Raw genomic sequence first — 15,227 nt, 5'->3', positions numbered from 1 at the left:
GTCACTGAGCTGTTATCTAACGTACAGAGATCCAAGACATTAGCAAATATGTCAACCCAGAGTCAGACAGTGCTCATTCACAGATTCAATGGGATTCCCTTTACAACTATGTCATCGCCGGATCTTCTAAAATCCTTGGATGCCTTTGATGCTAGAGAAGATGACGTCCTTTTGGTTTCCTATCCAAAGTCTGGTAAAGTTCTGCTTTAAGCATTTATTGCGGGGAATCTTAATTGTTTGCTGAACGTTCTGGGTGTAAACTCACTGAAAAACCTGATGTGTATGTGAGAGAGCGAGACAGAAAGAGGATGATGTTTACATTCAGATTGGAACTATGGAGCTGTAGTAAGACGTAAAATGTGAAATTGTAAAAAAAAACCAACCAACTATATTTGTGTAGTGTATTTTGATTTTGTAATTTTAAATAGTCTGAGCCTGCTGATGGGTTCTTTTTATGACTAGAAATCAATAGGTAATTTGCTTGTAAGTAAAATCCATACTGTAAAGATTTGGCTAAAGACTTACTACACTGTTATCATTAACTAGTCAGAACTGTATTAAGTAATTTTATGGTGCTTGTCTGTGTATTCATTCCCCCCCCCAAAAAAAATTAAGTCAGTGTTACTTTTGAAAATACGTAATCTAACCTGTTAGTTTGCCAGCTAGGTGGTGGGTATATAAGTTTTATGCTCAAGCTTCATTAGGAAAATTGAAGCATAGGACTACATTTTAGTTTCTATAAAATTATCTGAAAAATATGCACATTTTCTAAAAAGGTTTGTTTTAGTATCAGTGTTAAATCCACTAGGAAAAGTTCTGAGTATTTCATACATCAGCTACAGCTCTAATTCTATATGTGGACTCAACAGAACTGCTCATAGGTGTAAAATTTCTCACATGCCTAAGTGTTGCAGGATCAGAGCTTCAGTTTGCAAACAAGTGAGCTACTTCCAAACTTTTCCTGTATCAGTATATTTTTCTAGTAATAAATCCTTTTCTCCTCTCTCCCCATTTTTTCCTTAAAAATAATTGTCTGAAGGCACTCACTGGCTTGCACAAATTATAATGCAGATTTACACTCCCAAAGTCACCCTAACATCACCTATTGAGTTTGGGGACATCTCCAGAGTGGAAGAACTGAACAATCTTTCATCCAAGAGAATCATCCCAACTCACTTGGACTACAACATGTTACCGTCAAATTTTAAGGTCAAACAATGCAAGGTAAAATAAGCTGCAATATAACTCTCTCAAATTAAGTATATATTTTATCTTGTCTGGAAGTAGCCATTTTTAAACACACAGTACTTACAGTATCAAGTTACAGTGGCAAATTCTGCTTTCAGCCACACCAGTGTAAATCTGGAATAACTCTCTAGCTTCAGTGGGTTACTCTGAATTTAACCAGAGTAGCATTCTGGTGGTGGCCTTATGTTATTTAAAATTTCATAGTGTAAAATATTTGTTGAATCTGATGTGTTTAAAATTTTCATTATAATCTAGTCTGACCACCTGCATAACACAGGCGTTAAAATTTCATGGAGTAATTCCTAAATCACTATTTATTGGTTGAGCTAGAACATATTAACATATATGTAAGTTTCACTGATGCAGATAACCTATGATAGAATCATACAGATTCATAATGGCAAAAGCACTGGGTTTTTCAGATATGAATGATGGAAGTGACTTCCCAGCAATTAAGCAAAAGCCAATAACTCATCTGTACTTACTCCACCAGAATTAGATTTATTCCAAAATAGCATGTCAGTAAACAGGTACTGTTTAGCATAAAATATAATGAGAGAACATAGGGCCAACATCTTGCCATCAGACCTGCAACACTGATCTAGTTCAAGGTATAAATTAAATAATGAAAGGTCTGAAGCATGCCTCCCCCACTTGCATTACAACCTGTCTGACATCGGTTGTCCTGCAAAACACAGTCCTCAGACTATGTTTCAGACATTTGTGAGACTCGATTTGAAATGGCCACAGTTATCAAAGTGCCAAATTTCCTTATATACTAGCATGGAAATGCACTTGCACTTAGATGTCTTTGAGCATCAGCTACAAATAACTTGATTTAAAAGACTAAACATACAGGAGCCTGAGCATCCTCAAATAACGCTAGTAGCAAACAGTTTAACTACATGTAATTAAAAGTTTCTTAATCTAAGTATACTTAGACCTACATTCTGCCTTTAAACCATGTGCTCAACTCCCAGTGACATCAATGGATGCTGCATATCCAGATGGGGGCAATATATGCCCCTTAACCTGAACTTAAATTTCTGGGTTTGCAGATGAGACTTCATCATAGAATGACATCTACTTTGTAGGACAAAGTGGGTGAGGTAATATATTTTATTGCACGAACTTCTGTTGGTAAGAGAGGCAAGTTTTTGAACTTGAGGATGAGCTGTGTGTGGCTCGAAAGCTTGATCTCTCACCAACAGAAGTTGGTCCAGTAAAAGATATTACCTCACCCACCTTGTGTCTAATATCCTGAGACCCACATGGCCATGACTACACTGCATACATCTAGTTTTAGTCAGAGAGGCACAAATACATATCAAGAGTGAAAGGCCTTGTATACCATTTCCGTTCAGTGTAATGATCAATGGAGCTAGAATTATATAATGAAGTGTAAGGGATACATGCACGTGTGAAAGAAAGCCATGTGATGACTATCCTACTATCACAATCACACTTCTTTTAATGAGTCACTTTATAATTAATCTAATAGTGTTTCATTGCTCATGCTTATCTGCTTATATGTTTCATTAACCTATGCCTCCAATTATCCTCTTGAAGCTAGTGTGTTGCAAAACTAGAGTTTTATTCCTATTCAAGATTCATAGTTTTTCCCTGCTCTCAGAAACATGAAGTTGACTGTAATGTACATGACTGGAATGTTCCTCAGGAATGTTCTTTAGGATGAAGTGCTTGGTAGGACTGTGGAATTTCAGACACATATAGATTGTTTGCAAAAGAAGGTTATAGGCAAGGATACCAATTATGCAAACCAAATGCACATACTTAAGAAAGGACTAAAAGTAAGTTTTCAGCCACAAATCCAAGTCTTGATAGATCTCACACACTCACCTACAGTTTTTGCTTTTCCGCATAGCAATATTGGCGGCCACTGGAAAAATTCAACTCTGCATCCAAGTTTGGATTTCAAACACGCAAACTTCATGGTTATTCAGATGCAGGCTTTTGGTTCAGGCCCAATTCTAGTTGCAACCGTTCTCATGGAACAGATCATATGCAGCTTATATGAGAATGACAAGTAGTAAATGTTTAACTCATGGGATTTATTGAAATCATATATTAACTCATGAACTAATATGAAAGCTGTCTCTTGCATATATTCCAGTTCACACACATCTAGGAAACCCATATGCAATTGTGTACCAACCACTAATACTGTATTAGTGGAGGGGCACATGTACGTCCAGCTTTCGCCACTGGTTCATTACTGCCTGTTAATCCGTCAATTAGTGATTTTTCCCCACAAATACCCTCCTCTACCTTAATGCTGTTTTAACTGTAAAGGACATTTGACTGGAAGATGATCAGTAAAAGAACCCTGACCCATAACCGCATCGGGGCTGACGTTATCTAAAAGGCATGTAAAAAAACCTCACACCTATGCAAGTGGATCCTCTAAAAGAAGAAGGTGATCCTTAGTAATCATAGTGTCTTCTTTTACAGGCCTTCTACATCATCAGAAATCCAAAAGATATTGCAGTTTCTATGTTTCACTACTACAGAGATAACCCAAATCTCCCCACCATCGATTCATGGACTATTTTCCTTGAGCTGTTCTTAAGGGGAGATGGTAAGGATGAGTGTTATCTTTTTTCTCTCTCTCTCTAGCCTACAAACTTATAACACATGGTAAGAAGTGAGAAATATAAATAAGTGTGAAAATTCCTTATTTACAGGGCATTCCCCCCCCTTACACAAATCATGCATGTTACTTTACATCAGCAGTACATTTTGTACAAATGAGATCAAAGAAAACAATTTGTTTACTTAACCACAGTAGCTACTATCCCTTCAGTGTGGTATTTACAGTATTTCCTATAGTTGGAATAGGAAACACCGCATGTGCCCCCTTAAATTTAATTACTGTCCTCTTTAATGACACTGTTCTTTAATGGCCTTATTGCAACATCAGAAACATCATGTACTTCTGGTCAACAGTAAATGATTTAGTCAGCGAAGCTTTGCTTAAGCCCCAGCCCTGGAGAGTGGGTTGATTGCTGCACTCTTATGATCCCCACTGACTTCAGTGGGTCTGCTCACGGGTCCAGCAAGCTGCCACTCTGCAGGAGCAGGGCCTTAGATTGATAGCAGAATTCATCCTGAAAATAAAGTTCAACAAGCACAATTCTCCACGTCAGCCCTCCATACAGACAAGTTAACAGTCCATAGGCAGCAAACTCTATCAGAACTGGCATTAGCATTTTTTTTTCCCCATGCCTGAAAAACATTTTGCGACCAACCCTTGCCTAAACAAGTTACTGACCCTTGGTCCATCCAAAAAACAAGCAAGCAAAATAAAATTGACCTGCTGATTCTAATCCCCATTCTATATTAAAGCAAATTAACACTATTCCCAGCTTTTACAAAAACATAGGTAGCTACATGTCCCCCCTAAACAGGAATGTCCCTGTTGATTTGACAGAAAAATACTTTATCCCAGTTTTTGCAAGCCCCAGAAGACCAGCCACTTTAACTACAAGACCAGCTGAGCTTGAATATCCAGCTTCCCCTTTAGGTTTAGGATAAAAAAAATCTGGAGAGACAGTTCATTTAGTGTTTTTTCACCAAATGGTAAAGAAAGGGTCTATCACACAACATCTTACCTGAAGATACTAATGTCCCCCTGACTTGAAATCAGCTTATAAGGTAATTTGCAACAGGATCCTCCATTCCAATGAAAGGAGAAAAAGTGCTTATAAGCTCCCTTTTTAAAGACGTGGGTATTCTTCTGAGTATGCTCAGCAGAGTTTTCCCTAGCGTCTAAGAGCACACCAGAAAGGAATCAAGTGTTTAAACTGACATATCAGAGAGCATATAAAACACATTTCCCTTTATTGAATGTGAAGGTGAATGTTATTCTGAGCCCTATAGCTATCAAGCCTGTTTATTCATTCCAAATTGTTATTTTATCTTTGTTTTTCATTTATCAGTGTATTTTTTATTATTTTTCTTTTTATTATTTTGCATTCATGACCCGTATTTTTTCCCTGGGGCCCTTTATAAATGTGGATGCTTCTTTTTGGAACATTTGTGCCATAGATAGGTTCAAACAGCAAAATTCAAATCCTGATTTCAACCCACACCGCCAGCCCACTCCGGTAGATAGTTTTGCATGGCTGGATCCAAACAAAGGTTTTATTTGTAAGCCTTGACCTGTTGAAGTCTCCATCACTCACAGACTCTACCCTGCCCTGTGATGGGCGGGTTATCTTGAGCTGCCAGTTCCAAACCCCAAGGACATGGATGAGTCCTTTATGAGTAGCCGTTTTGATTCTGATGTGGAAGTTAAGATTGTGCTGGTGGCGTTGTTCCCATTATCCATCCCCATTTTCAGTGTTTTATTACTCATTTATACCAGTTTGTTTCTGCTGGACACATGCTACACAAGAATCAATACAGCAACAAACAGCTGTAGGAAATTGAAAAGAAACACAAAATGCTACTCATTTGGGGCCTGATCCAAAGCTCACTGAAGTCAGTAGTTTTCCATTGACATCAGCAGGCTTTCCTGTGTTCCCAACCCAGCAAAAGCAGTTGAGCACATGCTTAAAGTGATTTGCAGGGTCTAGGGCCTTATCACTATCTGTTTTGAGCACCTAATGCTGACGGAAGAAAAAGGATCATTTAAAAAAAATCAATGTAGCCCATCACTTGTCGATAGCTGGGACTATTATCTTGTAGTACTTTGTGTGTGTTCCTGGAGTGGGGATAAAACCATTAGTTCAACCACAACTTGGTTTTTCTACAGATACATGCTAAGAGATCTTCTTGCACCTGTGCGAAGTCCCACTGACTTCAGGACAAGGGTGAAGGCGAAGGGAGTCCTTTCCCTGTCCTGCTGCACATACACAGGAGTCAGCCACAGTTTTGTTGCTTGTGCCCCTTAGGCTGGATCCTGCACTACTGAAGCTAATTTGGCCACTTGTTAATGGAAGCAAAATTGTACCTGCTGATCACAAGCCCCAAGGGAGTAACATTTCATACATCTTTAAGGTCAGAAGGGAACAATGTTTATTAGTCGAACCTCCTGCTTTACACAGGCCATAGAACCACCAGCAGCATTAGACACACCAAAGTGAGTGGGGATTGCAGTATTGCCAACCCCAAGTGCTCAAACACCATGAGTCTGGCCACTGAAAAATCAAGAGATTGGTTTAAAAATCATATGATTTAAAAAAAAAATAATAAATGTTGGATTCTTCTTTTGTGTCATCTGGTTTCTGAACCCTTTAGGGTGATCTCACTCAACATTTTCAACCTCCTCTTTATAAACAGAAAGGCCAGAAACTTTTCTTTTTTTTAAGTGAAAGCTGAGGTGCTTCTGCAACCTCTTGATTTCAAAAAGTGATGGTGCAATTTAAGAAAAACAGCACATATCCTGAGACTCATTATAAAGTCATAGGAGTTGGCAACATTGCAGTGGCTAAGTACCAGTTTGGGGGCTAATATCCACTCTGCCTCAGTTTTCCCCGATAGTTTAAATTGATAGGGTATTCTTCACTTCCTCTCCTAAAATTTTTGACACATGGCTGTGCACTTATTAACAGCTACTGTGTTTCACTCCAGAGATGGCTGCATTTTGTGGTAAAGTGATTACTGTCTTCCCAAATTACGGCACTAATACTGCAAATGCTTATTCACATGCTTAACTTTTGTAAGTGTGTAATGCCATAGATTTCAGTGGGACTACTCACATTTCCTTGCATTTGTAGTCAGTGTTCAGCTTCAAATGCGTTTCTCAAAAGAACACCAGAATTCCATAACCAGAAGTGCATGCAAAAAAAGAAGTTGAATAACTTTGTGCATTCAGTTTGATCCAGTAAACAGAAGGAATTGAACCAGTCAGGGGAGTATAGTGCACTCTCACTGCACGGTAGGAAGAGAACATTTGTTTTAGTGTATGCTATATAGTTAGAATTATTTCTCAAGGAAGTTTATATAAATCCCATTTTGTTTTTCTCACAGTTGTCTGTGGATCCTGGTTTGATCATTTCTTAAGCTGGGAAGAGCATAAAAATGACAGAAACATCTTATTTTTATTCTATGAAGACATGAAGAAGGTAAACATATTTCTCATCTCATGCAGCAAAAAACAAAAACAAAACAAAAACAAAACAAAGCTGTTGCAAAATTGTATCACTGGAATTTAAAGAGCAAATTAAACAAAAGAGGTACAAGACAAAACAAGTTCATAACACAAACATACTTAGTATTTGTACTGCACTTTTATCTCGAAAAGGTTTCACGAGTATTAGCTACTTAATTTTCATAACATAGGTAAGGTAGGTAGTAAATCCTAATTTCACATATGGAGAAACTGAGTTACAGAGTGATTAACTTGCACAAAGCCACAGCAAGAATCAGGGTTAGAACCAGGACTAACATACAGTCCCTGCCTCTTACTCCTGTGCACAGACAGCTAGATCACACTGCCAGGCTGTGAAAAACTTCTCTTGTACCAGAATCTTCTGTCTGTTTCTAGTAACACAGAGAGGAATTTTCAAAAGAGCTGAAAAGATTTAGGAGCATAGGTCCCATTCAGAGCCTATGGAATTTGAACTCCTAAAAAGGCTGGTGAAATTTTTTCCATTCTAACTATTTTACACCACAAAATTGGGTTTTTGACAAAAAAAATTTGTGGGAAATGTCTGCTCTCCTCAAGAATTTCCAGTTTTGAATATAAAAACAATGCCCTCCCCTCCCCCCCACCCCGCCCAAGACAACAAACTGTGGTTGTCAGGTTTTGGATATTTTGATGAAAAGTCCCAATTTTTCTCTGAAAATTTCTATAAAAATGTATTTTTTCATCTTTTGCAATATTTTCCTTTGGGGGAGGAGAAGAAATAGAAATCCATCCAGTTCTAGCTCCTAAGCCACTTAAGGTCTTCTGAAAATTTTACCCACAGACCCCAGTTCAGCTAGATACTCCACTATATGCCTAACTTTAAGCAGGTTAATATTCCTAATGAAGGCAAGGAGAACTACTCCCGCTGAAAGTTAGAGAAATGCTTGACTGCCTTCCTGAACTGATACCAAAATTGGCCATGCAACTTTTTTCAATACATTTAAATGAGAATGTACACCCATTGAGCCTGAATATCTTCTCACTTTTATCATTTGCACACACGTAACTCCAGTGACTTCAATAGAATTACTCCTGATTTATATGGGTGCAAGCGAGAGATGAATCAGGCCTACCATATAGATACCATGTGTACACACCAATGTGACAGTTTTGCTTGAACAGTGTCTTTTGGAAGGAAAAATCTTTGTTTATTTGGTTTAGAAATAAAATCTGATATTCTGCTTAGAAAACAAATACCTTACTCTTCAAATATCTCAGGATCTTCCTAAGGTTGTGAAGAAAATGAGTGTATTTCTGGGAGTAAACATCAGTGACAATGATATCAAAGAGGTTTGTGAGAAGTCGTCATTCACTGAGATGAAAAGCAATGTAGAAAAAGAAAAGAGTGACCCAAATCACACCGTTTGTGCACTCACATCCAATAGGAAGCTGATATTCCGAAAAGGTACGTTGGTTGGAACCGGCCCAACAAAATCTCATATAAAGCCTGAGCCAAATCTCATTGAGGACACTAGGGGTATTTCCAATGACTTTTTGTGCTTTGGATCATGCCCATAGGGTGACGAAGGAATTCTTCTTGAATCCATTTCTAATATGCTTTCTTTCCAGTTTCTTTGGTTTGTAATGACTGGCCACACTAGACACAGGGAAGCGTCTAAATTACAAGTCTAATATTGTTTTACATGAGCATTTAGAACTGAAAGGAAAGATTCATGCAGCTTAACTGTCTCTTTCTTTATCTATATTTCTCTACCTCTGTCCTTCACAAATGCTAATGTGTACCCTCATTACTGCATGGCAAGGTCACTCAGTTTATCAGAAACCACACAAACACATTCCTTTTGAGAGTGGTTGCAGTTAGTGTTTATCTTATATATTACCTGTTGTCTTATTGAAGTGGACATGCTAAAGAAATAGGCTGACACAATCAAAATGGATGAGTGGGAATCTGTTGATAATGAATTACCAGTAATATATTCTTCTTCCAGTTCCTCCACTCAGCATTGCCAACCCCGAGCATTCAAAAATCATGAGTCAGGCCCTCCAAGGATCAAAAGAGTAGCTTAAAATGAATGAGATTTTTTTTTTAAAGTACATTTTGGATTCTTTATAATTGTCTTCTGTGGTGTTTCTGAGCCTTTAAGGGATGCCTGAATCACATTTTCAAGCTTTGCTCTGCAATCATGAAGGCTAGAAATGTAGGGTTGTTTGTTTTAAATGAAAGCTGAGATTCTCCCATCTTGCATGCCTCCAGAAGCTGTGGCATTTAGAAAAACACAAATATTATGAGAGTCAGCAGTGCTGACTACTGATCCTGCTTCTCTTCTACTCCTATTCAGACAGTCCTTTGAAATTATTATTTATTATTTCCACTACACTATAGGTATGCATGGAAATGTGGAAGCTGGCCCAGAGGAAAAAAAAACAGTTTTGCAGGCATGTGACTTTAAACTGGAAATTAGGTAGCTAGAGCAAGATAAAGTAGTCTGAAGCTATAATGGTTATTATGATATGGCACCTGATAAGCCAGCCTCTTTCCACGAGGAACCTCACCTGAACCCTAAGCGTTACTCATTTGCATCATCTTTATGCTAAGACAAGGGAGCAAAATAATAATAATAAAACAATGTGTGCAAACTTTTGTACTAACAAAGCCAGACTGTTTAAGAGAACACAGTAAATCATTCTCTGTCCAATGGCGAAGCAACCTCAGCTGTTCATTTCCCATTCTCACTCTCCCAGGTGCTGTTGGTGACTGGAAAAACCACTTCACTCCAAAAGAAAACAAAATGTTTGAGGAAATGTTTACTAAGAAGATGGAATTGAGTGAACTGGCAAAACGTATCATATATGAATGCTGACATCAAATGAAGAGTGCTAGTCAGTTGACAACTGAGCGGAAAAACCTGGAGATGGGTTAATATAGTGTCAAAACAATGTTTGTACTTTTGAAGTTACTTTGCAGAAAGATCCTGTGTAGTAATTCCTAATAAAATATTAAGAGAAAATCTGATTATAACATTACAGGTGACCATAAGAATTGTACATAACTAAGTGTGGGAACAGTACTGATTGAACACCAAAAGGTACTCAGGAATGTTTCTGTAAAAATTATTTTACATGTTTCCAATTTTTTTTTTAACTGTGTGAGAAAAAAGAAGGGGAATACTAAATTGTAGTTTTAGGAGTCAAAAATAAAGTCTTTGTTAATTGTTAGAAATAGCCCAAGCCCCTTGGAATTTTGAAGATTGGGTGTGGAGATAGAAACATCCTAATACAATTTAAACAAAACAAAAACCTGAAGATGAATTAGCCGTGTAAAGAGGTGTATAGTTTAAAAGTGCTAGGTTTCAGATTCAAATTTCCATGTCCAAACCTGCCCTTACAATTTTGTTTCTAGATCATATTCAGAACTGGAAGTGGCTGATTTTCTAGTTCTGGTTTAAATGCAGTCAAGATTTCAACCCAAGATGGCAGAAACTCACAAGACGTGATCTTGTGAGACTTCTGTAATTTATGAATGAGATCACCGAAGAACAGCTCGCAGAATTTTGATGTATTGAAACTCAACCCTAGCACTGAGTTGGCATAAAAGCAAAAACTTAGCAAATGGATTCTTAATGGATTCTTGATTCTGAATATTTCCTATTTAGCTCCTCCTGTTCATAAATTGCACCACTTTAGATTTGTGTATTGTACAAAGTTTCAAAAACATAGTTCTTAAAAATAACTTATTTTGAATTAAGTACTGAACAATCTCAAAGATTGTGACATAAATGCAAGTCAAATGTATGCCAATTTGTACATTTACATGATATGTTCTGGAAACCGTAATGTTTTCTGTTACCTTACTTATGAAAAATGTTTTGTTCCATTGTGTTAATTTACAGATCTTGTGCACTAGAACTCAGCAGTTTTATCTGTGTAAATAAAGCATTGCACAGTGATAAAGTAAATGTGGAACATTTTATTCCCCCAGGAGACTCTTTTTCCATGAGTCACCTGTCAACCTCCTAGTACATTGGACCACCTTGGGGAAAAAGGAGCAGCTTTTTCTTTTGGTTCAGTCTATTATTGCTTTTCTGACCTCAGCTTTATGACTGTTTGCTTTACTGGCTATTTTGCCAAGTCTTAGTCCAAAGTCTTGAGAAGCATCTGAATAATACAGCCACTTACTGCGGTGACAATATTTTAACCTCCTAAATTGCTTCAGTTACCTATTTTAACAGACAGACATAGTTAATAGGCAGGTATTGGCATATTTCACAAAGCCTTATTTTTCTCGTCCACTTACAGTCCCTGCAGTTCCCTCATCGTGTTTCCCTTAGCACAGAAGAGGAAGAGTAGGTTAGTGTTTTCTTCAGTCTTCATTGTTTTTCCATCCTTTCTTCTTCATCAAAATAACAGTTTTATATCAATTAGTATGTTTGTGTGGTGCTCACAGGTGGTGTCAGTGTGATGGACATGGGGCTGCTATGTAATTTAGGAACACTGATCTGTATTAACGCATGAATGCTGTATGTCACCAAGTCATGGAAAAGGTTTATTATAGGACTATATTAAAATACTTACTGTATGCACATTTCAGAGTAGCAGCTGTGTTAGTCTGTATTCGCAAAAAGGAGTACTAAGGTGCCACAAGTACTCCTTTTCTTTTTGTATGCACATTGGCACTAGTTTAATAGCAGGAAGGTAACACAATGGGCCTACCTAAAACCCCTCCAGGCAAACAGGGCTGAGTTTTAGAAATAAAGCCTATGGTATTAAGTTGTGAACCCAGTACTTACAGGCATCAGCCAAAAAGTTACACAGCTGTTTTGCCTAGACTGGGAACAGACAGCTCAAAAGGACAGAAACAGTTAAAAAGTGACTCCCTGGAAAAAGAGTGCGTAGAGAGTTGCAGGACCTGTTTGCAGGGAAACACACTGACACAGACAGCACAGGATGGGTTTAAAGGAGATGAGCCTTCCTAACTGCCAGGGAGATGGTAAGCTTTAGGTAAGGCAGAACAGCATCTAGGCCTTTTATTGTTTTTAAATCCTTTTTCCCCTTATGCTGTGCTTACTGTTAAGATTAAACCATACTGTATTTTAAGACATCTGTCTAGTCACTATATTAACCACTGGTCACAGCTACTGAAGGGAAGCTTTTCAGAGACTGAGTACACACAGGCTGAGTATTCATGGTTGGTTTAAAGGAGCAGTAGCCTGAGGCTCATCTGAGAGAGAGAGAGAGAGAGAGAGAAAAATCACAGGATTCCACCCCAGGCCAGGTGAAGGCAAGAGGCCTAATAATGGAGGGGGCATGCACTCCAGAGAGGAGTCAAAGCTGTAACCAGGACAATGAGCTGCACAAATCTATGTACAGCAAAGATAGTGACAATGCAACCAACATGCCTCCAGTCTGCACCCTAGTCTATAGGAAAAAGTTGTAGAGAAGAGTGAATAGTTCAGGCTCTGTGCTCATTCAAGCAGATGCCTTTGACAAAAAATTTTCAACCAGTTCTGACTCTTATTTGGAAAACAGAACCATAGCGTAAGCTTTCTAAACAGAAACTTGTGCAGACAAGCACCTTAACTCAGCTTTGAATCTTGTGCTCCAGGGGATGAATATATCTGTAGCCTAAGCATATCCTGTGTATAATTCTGAAAGAACTCTTCTATCCTGATTTACAGTGAAAAGGAATGTCCCTACCTCACATCAACCATTTCATTTCACAGTTGATACTAATTTATTTTGCTTCTGCTAAAATGATAAAAAAAAATTTAAAAAATTTTACACACAAGCGGCGTAGCTGATGCGACAGGCAATTGTTCAGCATTGCTTACTTTGTATGTGTACAACCAATACATTTAACAAAACACAGCCCTGAGCATTGTTCTTATACAAATAATATTTAGAAAATCATCTGCTATTCTTCGGTTTGCTGAAAGCTCCTGGAGGGGTGGAAGGGGGAGTGAGCCCAGAAACACTTGTGACCTTGGATGCCTTTTGTTTCTTCTTCTCTCACCACAGTCTTGCTCCATAGTAGGTAAAGAGAGATCAGATAATGAAGAGGCTGGAGTGTTTTGTGCACAGATTTTTAATTTTTCCAGACTCCCTACCTTTTATGGGGGGGGGTAGAGTGTAATTGGGCAAACAAAAGGGTGCAAAAATATCAATTGAACATAGCTAGAGGATGCTATTTAATACTCAAATGCAGGGACTAGCTGGAAATGATAACTGTGAGGACCACTGACTGGAAAAGTCAAGTATGCAGAGAAATGGTTTCCCTCTCCACCACCCCCATGCTGATTTGAAAACCAGGGCCTGTCTGTCTATTGTCAGAAAGAAAAACTAATTAATTGCTGAGGGAAAAATACATAAATGTCAACCACGAAAGTGCAGTTCGATAAATCTGATATACACTAGCAGAAAGCGCATTATTTAGATGTTGTTTTTGAAGCATTCTATATGGTTATACTGGAAAAGTGGTGCTTTTTTAAAAAAAAGCAAACAAAACAGGACCGTATTTAAAGCTATGGGACTAAATTCAGACCTGGTGTACGGGGTGTTAATTCCATTAGTATGAATGGCATTGAATTACATTGTCTAGTTCTGAATTTGGACCATGGGCTACTAGTGAACATTAAGAACAAAAAATTTAATGATTTGCTAGCCTCTTGAGCTCCACTGCCGCAGAGCTAATTTATTCTTGGAAGCAAAATCTCTGTTCCTCTGAGGGTCATTAATATCTTGCATTACTACTCCACCTTCCATCTCCACACACCTTAACTATAGAAAAGGTAGAATTTTACTCACCAGGGAAATGCAACCACCTCTGAGGTTGAATGCAGCAGCTGGTAGCGTACAACAGTTTAAGACAGGAAGTGACTCAATCACAAGTTGAAATTACTAGAGAAATTTAGGTAGGCACTACAGCAGGATGAACATTTTCAAGATTTCAATTAAAGATTTGTAAAGTGTCCATACATTTTGCTGTTTTTCATTCAGTTCACAGACCGATCAAAACTTTCAGAAAATTTGAAATTTCAATGAAAATATTTCTGCATTTTTGACCAGCTCTTGTAAGTGCCAAAAAATTATCCATGTTGGAATTGGGCCTGGCTGTCAGAGACAAAGTTTCTCTGAGCCATTGGCTCATGGGGCTGATTAGGCCAGGATGGGGGTGAGGTTAGCACACTTGTTTTGTAAAATGTTCTGTGGGATTTCTAATAACCACACTGGGTTGTAACCCTGATTTTACATCTCCTTCAATATACTATGTCCCTTTTCCAGAGAAGAGCCTATAACCGCGTTGAGCTTGGTGGAGTTTAGTCAGAGAATGGCATTGGGTGAACTACAGAGAATGTATGCTTTGATAGTCACGTGTCTATTTCAGTAGGAGGCAACCATTTCACTACCTGTCAGCACATCAGTCGGCAGGCTAAGAATGTTAAAGGACCGTATTTAACCACCACTGCACAAAGTGGCCACGATCTTCCCTAACACGTCTGTTCCTCATGCTAGCCAGGCAGAGCTAACATTTATTGGTTTGTGTTTTCCTGAGTTCTGAGAGACAGTGAAAGACTTTAAAAGATTCTCCACTGATAATCAGATATACAATCTGAATCTTTCCCGTGCTGTCAAACATTGTGCAGGACATGAACAAGGCACAAGGATGGTGCACATCCCTGTCTATCCTGGGCCGCTCTTAACCAAGGACATGCAGAGTCCCATAAGTTTCCCTCCTCTAAGTACGGTTTCCTGGAAGGATTATTTTGGTCGGCCCCTTTTACATGTTCCTCCAGCTGCCAGTAGGGTTACCACATAGCAACTGTGAAAAAACGGGACAGGGAGTGGGAGGGTAATAGGTGCCTATACA

General features: G+C 38.4%; 1 protein-coding gene across 1 annotated transcript; it reads left to right on the top strand.

Moving 5' to 3' along the window:
* Nucleotides 1-48: 48 nt before the first annotated feature.
* Nucleotides 49-10,232, top strand: LOC311511049 (sulfotransferase 6B1-like; the record flags this gene model as incomplete). The annotated part of the gene is made up of 6 exons (XM_084611321.1): nucleotides 49-193; nucleotides 1,040-1,224; nucleotides 3,721-3,847; nucleotides 7,243-7,337; nucleotides 8,621-8,807; nucleotides 10,106-10,232. 6 exons carry the CDS (start codon nucleotides 49-51, stop codon nucleotides 10,222-10,224), a joined length of 858 nt encoding a protein of 285 aa, XP_084467447.1. The 3' UTR covers nucleotides 10,225-10,232.
* Nucleotides 10,233-15,227: the final 4,995 nt, after the last annotated feature.

This window comes from Lepidochelys olivacea (genome assembly GCF_965140295.1).
Source record: "Lepidochelys olivacea isolate rLepOli2 genome assembly, chromosome: 1".
Taxonomy (NCBI): domain Eukaryota; kingdom Metazoa; phylum Chordata; order Testudines; family Cheloniidae; genus Lepidochelys; species Lepidochelys olivacea.
Note: the sequence above shows the minus strand (reverse complement) of the source record. Positions and strands in the feature narration are given on the sequence as shown.